This window comes from Drosophila subpulchrella, chromosome 2L (genome assembly GCF_014743375.2).
Source record: "Drosophila subpulchrella strain 33 F10 #4 breed RU33 chromosome 2L, RU_Dsub_v1.1 Primary Assembly, whole genome shotgun sequence".
Lineage (NCBI taxonomy): Eukaryota > Metazoa > Arthropoda > Insecta > Diptera > Drosophilidae > Drosophila > Drosophila subpulchrella.
In genome coordinates, this window is record NC_050610.1 from 3,395,508 (window position 1) to 3,405,584 (window position 10,077).

At 37.2% G+C, this 10,077-nt stretch overlaps 1 protein-coding gene across 1 annotated transcript; it reads right to left on the minus strand.

Annotated features, from left to right (window-relative positions):
• Positions 1–108: 108 nt before the first annotated feature.
• Positions 109–1,098, minus strand: LOC119546694. Its single transcript, XM_037853172.1, has 3 exons — positions 960–1,098; positions 791–906; positions 109–727 (listed from the first exon to the last, which is right to left on the minus strand). The coding sequence occupies exons 1-3, from the start codon at positions 1,006–1,008 to the stop codon at positions 221–223; spliced, it is 672 nt and encodes a 223-aa protein (XP_037709100.1). The 5' UTR covers positions 1,009–1,098; the 3' UTR covers positions 109–220.
• Between the last annotated feature and the right edge of the window lie 8,979 nt (positions 1,099–10,077).

A 10,077-nucleotide genomic window follows, 5' to 3' on the forward strand; every position in this document is an offset into this window, starting at 1 on the left:
ACAAAGATTCCAATTAAATAGTTGATTTACCGCAGTTCAAAAGTTTTAATTTTTAAGAAGCTTTTAGTTCAAGTTATATGGTTTGACAAAAAAGGAATTACATTTCCATTCTGTTCCGCTGGGTTTCCAGCAAAAAGGCAGCCTTTTAATGTGACCTTGTGACATAACATACATACATATTTGATTAATCTATTAAAGACAAGTTACAGACAGAAACATCCTAATCTTGGCTTTGCTCATGGATGTCAGAGAAATCGGAGACGGCGACGCTGCTGGTGCTGATCAAGTGGCGATCGGGCATTTCACCAATGGAGGGAAAGGAACTATTATCGCTGGCGCTGGAGAGAGACATTTCCTCCCAACTAACACCCGAATCGCCCTCATTGCCCAGGGAAACGGGGGTGGCATCGGGATTTTCAGGCTGCTGCTCCTGATCCTGCTTTTCCTGAGCACTGCTGATAGCCGGAGGTCTTATACGCTTGCCATTTAGGTCGGTAGCCTGATTGTCATTCCCACCAGCAGCTCGCTTCCGATCAGGAATCCGCCTTTCGGCCGTGGGACTCCAGTCCATGGGATGATGAACACAAGCGCGAATTGTCACGCGGATGGGCTCGCTGGGCGGACTGTCCAAGTCAGCTGGATCCCTCCTGGACACTTGGGGCGACATGATCATGGTCGAGTTGTGCATAGCACTCGGCTGCGAGGACAAAAACTCCAACTCGCTCTCCTGCGGGTTTGAATGGCGATTAACTCGGTGTGGTCAATAAGAAATGTATTATTTATATCCCACCTGCAAAGCCTTCTCCAATTCTTGATCTTCCGGCTTGCAGCTGGCCGACTGCTCCATAACACTCGCCAACTCGCGCATCTCCTCGATTTCCATATCTGCCTCATAAACGCCTGCGCCTGCGCAAATAACCTTTTACTATCTGTAGTGAAACTACAATGCATGCTCTTACTTTTGAGGAAGTCCACTAGTTTCTTGGTAGTTCGGCTGCGCAGTTCCATAGTGAATGATAATTATTTTATTTCAATTGCTCTGGTTCTTGCTCATAACGGAACTATTCTCCTGACTGGAATCGACTATCAAGGCGCGATATCGATACTGATATCTCAGGTGATGGTCACACTTAGGGATGGTAGAGTACGGTTTAAGCTTTCTCATCACGACAAAGTTAGGTAGGGTGTTCCCTATATTGTTCAATAGATAAGTTTCGGTTACCAGTGCCTCTTGAACTGCAAAAAGTAAAACTGCCACATAGAGCCTATCATCGCCAAAAATCATTCGTTAAAAAGTATATATTTATGAAGGAGCAACTGATTTCTTAATATCTACAATTTTTTATGCATTACAAATGTAACGACTTTTTTGTAGAAATATGAATAATATGGAATTTGTATGCCAATTTAAATACCTTTTTAATACCCCCTTCCCATAAAGTCCATCCGATCGAAACGGTTGGGATTTTTGACAAATGTGAAACTCAGATTCCCACAGGGCACATCCACCATCTACCATCCTGTAACAGCTGATCTGAAGACCTGTGCCTAATCAAACCAAAATTGTTGCATCTGCTCCTTCCATTTTCAAATGTGAAACTCCGATTCCCACAGAGCACATCCACCATCTACCATTCGCTAACAGTTGATCTGGCTAATCAAACCAAACCCGTTGCTTCTGCGCCTTCCATTTTCTTTTGTTCTTTGTTCCCTGTCATCATTTTTTACGTTTGTGAATGTTTCAATTTCCACTGTCAAGAAGAAGAACTCAGAGTTGCATCGAAAAACATCGCCTAACTATCGCATAAAAGATTTCGACAAATTTGGATGGGGAACTATCTGGGAAGTTTTCGGAACGGCTAAACCTTATGGACCATCCCTTCAACGTATGGACGCTATAATGAGTTATTTTTTCAAGCAATTTTGCTCGCCAAATTAGCTTTATAAAATAAATACGAATTTTATGATTGGCCCATCTTATGTAAATACTTATATTTTTTACTAGTTGCCTTTTTTGTTGCTAATCACTATAAAGTATTTTTTTTGCTGTGGGAGAACTTCCGTCCAGCGCGATGAAAAAATTAGTTTTTTTCATTCCAAAATTTGTGTTATACTTTTATAAATGATTTTTGCTTCCAAAAACTAGACTATTAAAAATCATCACGGCTTACACGAAAGCTTATTAAATTTTGGATACCCAACATGTCCCTTATTTTATACCCGTTACTCGTAGAGTAAAAGGGTATACTATATTCGTCGGAAAGTATGTAACAGGGAGAAGGAAGCTTTTCCGACCTTTTAAAATATATGTATTCTTGATCGGATCACTAGCCGAGTCGATCTAGCCATGTCCGTCTGTCCGTCTGTCCGTATGAACGCTGAGATCTCGGAAACTATAAAAGCTACAGTACTGGGATTAGGCATGCAGATTTCAGAGATTCCTGCGCAGCGCAAGTTTGTTTCAGCAGAGTGCCACGCCCACAAACCGCCCAAAGCTGTGGCTCCCACAGTATTGATGCTAGAATAAAACTTTTAACTGAAATGTATTGATCTCATCAATACCTATCGATTGACCAAATTTGCCACGCTTACTTAACGCCCACAAACTTCAAAAAATCGTAAATATGATCGCGGATATCTCGGAAACTATCATACATAGAGAATTGGGATATCAGATTAAGATGTCTTGTACGCAGCACAAGTTTGTTACGCGAATATGCCACGCCCACAAACCGCCCAATCCTGTGGCGCCCACAATTTTCATGCTAGATACAAAATTTTTTTTTTCTCGTCAATACCTATCGATTGATAGGTGGCGCATTTCGATGGAATCGACTATAGCGATCTCTCTTGTTTTGTTTAGTAAATGGTGGAAATTTGCGTAAAGGTTTATATTATTTAGAACGGTTATGACCAATCAATGATCGATACTTGAACTTAGAGGATTCCTTTGAAAATAAAAGTTTATAAAATAACTTTTAAACTAAGTAGTAAATGAGGTGAGTTTCGGTGTGTATTTTGGCGCATTCCGCCGGCCTCACCAGCTTAAATTAAGCAAATTGTAAAAATTATACCTTTTTCTCCAAAAACAAAATATTTTTTTAAATCCGTGGCTTGCATACGTCTAAGTCCAGATGTCACATTTCGATCTCAGGGCTTTCTAGCTGTCCAGACTGCCGTTCAAAATTTATTGAAATTGTATGTCCTTAAATTCAGTATTTTAGTGGACCAGCTTCTGCAATAATTATGCAAAATAAAATCCGCATAGTACAGGGTTTAAAAAACCATTTATGTGTAAAAAGCTTGAGTCCCAAACTGAGAACTTTTAACACCAGCTCTGCGAAGTTGAAATGCATCGTGTAAAAAGTAAACGCTTGGCGAACTTTTTATGTGGTCAACCTGCTGACCAAAGCTGCAGCTTTTGCTGCCCGCAACGCTGGCAATTGTTTTTCTAATTTAAGCAAAAAAATGCGTCTCTCTGCATTTCGTTTGCATGGCCAGCCACCTGCGAGTTCTGTAGCCCCTTGATCCTGCCCCTTTCACTTTTTGCATACCTTTCAGCCCCACCCACTGACCTCTGTCCTTGCACCCAAACGACAACCGAGTTGAAATTCAACAAAATGTCAAAATGCCACTTGAAGTCAGTTTGCCTTTTTCGATGCCATGCTGCGCGTTTTTGACCCGAAAATTGTTCTTTATGTGGGGCAGTTTCGAGCTTGACTTTTACTCCATGGTAAGTTGTAATACCCTTAACATTTCGAGATCAAATACAGTCTAAAAGCAGAGCCAAAGTCTATAATGAAATATATTTTCAGTAGCATTACTTTTGGGATATCTAATGAAATGTATTTTTAGTATAATTACTTTTTTTGTCAATCTAATGAAATAGTTTTCAGTAGCATTGCTTTTTTCAATGCCAATGAGATTTGAATGAAGTGTTTTTATTAGCATTACTATTTTTATAATCTCTTTTTAAAATCTCTCAAGTGGTTTTTTTAAAAATTTTCTAATGAACCTTAAATATTTTAAGATCATCTTAAGTTCTGTATAGATTTTAATTTTTGTTTCTAGGCATTTCTAAACAAATGTTTCAATATAACAGTTTTAAGTTTAACTATTTTATTTTAATAATTCTAAAATAATTTTCAAATATAATATATATATATTCTGAATCAGTATTCCTTCGGACCCCTAAGCCTGAACCCTGTCTTTGCATTTTTATATTTTTGGTATAATTTTTTTCCTGACACATTTTTCTATATGACTAAACTCTCATGCTGGTTAAAACAAGCGCCACCGAAAATAAAAAGGACAAAAAATAGAAAAAGTTTCGATGTCGTCGCGTTGGCGAGCATTTCTTCTTTTGCATGGGAGTCGCCACGGAGTCCCAACTGCATTTTGCTCCACTTCACCCTCGTCGTTCCGTCTAAACCTCAGCTTCTGTGGCACATCAAACGCAAATAAATACAAAAAAAGGAAAAGAAAGAAAAAGAGGTAAAAAAAACCTGGACCAAAGCCGTTTGTGTTAGCCCGCATTTTGTGCAATTTTTGGCTGGCATTTAAAGTCCGTTCAATTACCGCGGAACAAGTTTGACATGGGCAACAAAAATAAAAGAAAGTGTGTTTAGCTAAGGAAACGAATTTAAACTCTCTGGCCGGCGAAAATGTACACAAATTTTATGCATCCCCTAACCCTTTAATGCCCGTTTCGCAGGCAGTGAAGCAGCTAACTCTTATTGGATTAGCAAATATGTGCCGCTCTCGATTTGCTTTTAGTGGCTCCGTTTTATGTTTTCATCATGGGGGACTAAGGGATTTTCGCCATTAACTTTCGCTCGCCAGCTTTCCGGCACATTAGGCAGCCATTATTTGGCTAATTTTGCATCTTTCGGCCATATAATTTACACCAAATAACACACGACTGCACACACATACCCGCAAATACCTTAACCATGGCCAGTTGTAAGTGCTGCGTGACTGCTGCTAAAATATTCGCGCAGCACTCATACGCCATGTTGGCCACCGGTCCGTTTCCGGGCCTTCGAGCTGCCTAATCAATGATTTGGAAATACCTTACACAACATTAATTTTACGCTTCGATCCCCTCATAACCAGTCCCAAAGGCGTTCCCAATGTTTACGCGATTTAAATTTGAAATCGGGTACTCAGATTTGACATTAATTAAAGATGTTTGATAAAATGAAGAAAATCCCTACGATGTTGATATGGGCGCCTGAAGGATATTTGTTAATTAAAAAAAAAATACAGATCATTTGGACTTTTTCTTAACAAAACTTAGCTTTTAGTTGAAAAATGTAAATTTTCGAGTAAAAACAAGAGAGAACGCTAACCAATTTCAGAATAAATATACTATTTACATTTTATCTACATACCTTACATTGTATACTTTTTGAAGATGTTCTTGCAGCTAATGGTCCGATTTAACAATTTTCGGCGTATGGGTATGTATTCACAAGCGGAATAAAAAACTAATTTTTTTTTCTATTTTGACCTTTGAAAATATGGGCGCCACAGCTTTTGCCGGTTTGCAATGCGATGCGGTTTGCAATGCAATGCGCAAGAATCTCTAGAATCTACAGCTTACTCTACGAGTAATGGGTATAACTGCGAGATTTATTTTTCATAAATTGTATTCATTTTCATGAAGATTACTTATAATTGGCTGTTAAATAGAATATATTTTAAAATAAAGCTTATCCCATCATCGTCCATTTATGGTCTAACCCATATTTTTGCCACTTTAAATCGGATATCTTTGGGCTGATGTTGGTCACAAGCTCGCTCCAAGTTCCTGCACTGTATTTGCATTTGCATTTTCACAACATACGCTACACAAATAAAATATGCAAGCAGCAAATTTGTAGCCAGACACAGTCAATAGCACAAATTTATTGCCAATTTTTGGGATTTAGCCTGCTGGCTGCTCCTGAATCTCCAGTTCCAGCCCGTTCGAGCCTTGGGAAGGGTTTGATTGTGCAAAATTGCAAATCAAACATGACTAAGGGAGCATCTCGGTGCCAGGGAGGAATGGGGCGGTCTGTTTACGAATAGCAACAAAATGGTTCGAATATTTTACTGATGCAGATGGGAGTGTTGCATTTCCCAGTGGCTGTTCTTTTTGTTGCACATCTGTTGCTAGCAGATTTTCGATATAGCACTGCTATGGGTTATAGCTGCCATCCTTAACGGCTAAAAAATAAGATACCCGTTTATATGTCTCAAAAACATTGTCTTATGCTCACCTTCATTTATCTAAGTAAACGAAATAATTACAAGCTTGGTGGCATTTAGATTTAATTAGAGGTTTAGACTTTGGCAATAACCATTTATCGACTAAGCTTACTTGCTTTACATTTATAGATTGATATCAATTTAGATCTAATTACATCAATTAAATTTATTTATTGGTGCTTAACTATCAAATTACTTTACATTCCTTAAGGCATTTACGAAGTCATTTAAGTTATTTAACTTGCCAGCACTTTATTAAACTGTCTCATTATTTCCTTTCTTGCCAACAGTTTAAGCACTTGTCTTTCGTTTAGTGGATATTTGTTTGTTGACCAGATAAATTTGCATACCTAAGTAGTGCACATGTGCATTTTCGTTGCAATACTTGTATAGAGATTTTATTGCTACTTGCTGTTGGCAGTTTTAGGATACTTTGTTTTCAGGGTTCAAAGAACTAGAGCTTTTGACTAGGAGTTTTTCACGTTCTGACCATCGCAGCTATTTGTCTACTAATTTTGCAACCTATCTCACAGTAGCAGATGCGTTTTCAGATACAGATACACCCCGGGCGCTGAGAAGTATGCTAGGGTTTGCTTAGCTGAGCCACAAATTTCGCGTGGTGTGTGCCGAGATAAATGAGCGTGTTTTAGTTGCATTTCCTCTCCCCCATTTTCCCCAGAAAAATAAAATAAAATAAAATGTATGCAAATAAACATAAATAACGTGAAAAGAAGGAAACCACAAGCAGACATAACTAACAGTGAAAAGTGAGTGCGGAATAAAAATGAAATGAATGCCGGGCCACAACTAATGCATGTCATGGTATGCGTGTGTGTGTCCTGGATGCACCAGTGCACTGGTGTGTGTGTGTGCATATGCTTGTGTGCAGCTTTCTCCATGTACGAATATGCATGTTCATGGCGAAATAAGCATGTTTGTGTGCTCCTCATTGTTGCAAATTTTGTTTCCTCGCCCGCATTTATTTCCGCTTTCGGGGAGTTGAGTTTGATTAGCTGGGCGTGAATGCAAAATATGTTTATTGGAAAATATTTTCTCCTTTTTTCATCTATTTGCTCGGGGAAAATAAATTCAACCATCGGAAAATAGTCTACAGCAAATGACTGTTTTTTTGGTCACTTGAAAAATAATTTTCTAACCATCCTTTTGAATCATTTTGAAAACTATGCTGCTTTCTACTCACTTTACTATTTTATTTTAACAATTTTTAAATATGTATATACGTTTATATTTATTACCTATGGGTTTTTGACTGTAAAAAACCTATGAATATTAGTTTTTAGGTCTTCAAGATTTTTCTGTAAACTTTTTGATATAAAGATAATCTTAAAAATAAATGTAATCGGATGTAAAACGGCAGGAAATACATGGAATGCGGTAGGAAAATTACTCAGAGTGGCAACATAAATTCAGTAGCAAACTTGTCTTTTAAGACAGGCACCTAAATATGGAAATCTTAAAATCCTTGATCAACAGATCCGAATGTCAAATCCTCCCATTTTTGCGTCATTCGAATTCAATTTTATTTCATTTTATTACATTTGCATTTGCTTGGAGTTGACAATGTTTCGTGTCCTCAAGTCCTCGCATCATCATCCTTCGGATGCAGTGCCACATCCGGTGTGTCCTCTTCCACTTCCTAGTCCCTTGAATGGAGCGAATTTTTCCTTGGCATGTGTTTTGCATTTTCTGCGGTTGTTTTCCCCTTTGTATGTCTGTGTGTGATTGTGTGTTTGCGCACATTAACACTTTATTGTTGCTGTTTTCGCATGCACACCAAAAACTTAACGAAGCAAAATATTTTTTGGTAGTTGCATTTCCATTTTTTTGTTAAATTGTATGCCAATTTTTTGGGGTTTTCCTCTTGGCGCTTAATTCTCGACTTCTTCGTTTTGCATTTTGGCATTGCATATGTAATTGTGCATTTTTGAAACAAAAGCAACAAAGAAGGCGCTTGTTCTACAGCTAATATTTGTGCGCCCAAGGGGAAAATGGGCGGTGGGTGGTGGGCGGTCTGTGGGTGGCCACATAACTGTTATCTCAGCTTTGGTTGCAACTTTGGCTTCAGCTGCATCTTTTGCTTTGCAAGCAGAGGCGGATTCGGGGGCCTTTAAAAAATATTTAAATTATTGAATTACCACATTAAATCACATATAGTGTTACACAGTGTTTTTTAACATGTTTTCTTATTTTAAAAAATTTTTAGATTATTATTACAATTTAAAAGATTTAATAATATCTTTAAAGGATATGCTATTCGATCATGGAATCAATTAATCAGTCATCATAAGAATTTTAGCACTGGTACGAAATTCAAGATAAAGCTTATAACACACCTTAAATATAATATTGCATAAACAAAATTCAAAATAGAAAGCGACTTATGTTAAAAGTTAGTTCTAAGTCAAATGTAAAATAAATTAATTAAAACTCATTGAGATTAGCTCATTGACTTATAAATTCCACATTTGTAGCGCTAGGATAAATAAAATGCAAAATATAAATACTGGAATATATTGAAAAATTAATAAAATAATAGTTAAGTATTATCTTCAATATATTCAAAACACTAGTAAACAAACCTTTAAGCAGTTTTTTGTCTTTTTATACTTTTTGTATTATTTTCGGAAATTATTTAAGCTTGTTCTCATTACAAATGTATCTTGATCCTTAAACGTTCCAATAGATGTTTGGTATCAACCCCCCAGAAAAGATTTTCCAAATCCACGCCCCTGATGTGGGGAGCATGTAAATTTTTCGCTAGCCAACAACGTCGACAACGACATTGACAACTTTGTTGTCTGGTTGCTTGCGTGTAATTTCTTTCTGCTGTTGCCGCTTGTTTGGCTTGTGGTTGTTGCACGGCTGTGGCCTTCAGCCCCTCCCCATCCCCCCCCCCCCATACCAGCTGCCTGCCTTTAACGTGCCAATCTCAAGTCCCTGTCTAGGTGCACTTTGATAGTTCCCCAGCAGCCTGCTTCCGTTACTGTGGAAAGCGACAAGTGTCAAACGCAACTGCAAGTCGCCCGGGGAAAAGTCGAGGAGCTCGCTTTCAGGTGGGAAACGGCTTTCCTGGTGTCCAGCTGTGGTTTTATCAGACGTGTAACTGCAGCTTTGTGCTTCGCCTCCTCCTTGTTGCTCTGTTTTTAAGATTGACTGAAATAAATTTGTAATTGGATGATTGCATCGGAAGCAGATTTATTTTTGAATGACTAGCTAAAGAATTGAAAGACAATTGAAACTTTACTCTTTTTCGACGTTAACTGTATAACTGAAGTTAATCAACTTAACTATTAATATACATTTATATTCAAATTGAAATACTCAGCCATTAAGAAATGGAATGATAAAGGGAAAGACTTAGTTATTAACAAGGACTTGATTGATTAATTTCGAATTGATTCTCAATAATTTCCTCAAATTATATTATTATTATTGAATAATTAATTAATGCAAATATATGCAAATTATAATTTGTTATCTCATTTGTATTAATTGCATTAACATTAATAAAAGTATTTAATGTGTTAACGCTATAACATATAAGTGAATTAGCTTAATAAATTCCAACAGCTAAACAAACATTTGTCTTTTCAATAATTTAGAACTTTATTTAAAATTATTCAAATACAATATTATATATTAGCAGTACCTAATGTAGTGGAATCAAATGACAAATTGCATAGGAATATATTTGAATTCATTATTAATAAACCATACGCATTGACCTTTTACTCTATTTGTATGCTGTCGCCGTAACTGTATAAAAATATGAGTCCGTTTTGATTTAACAAACACACATTTCAA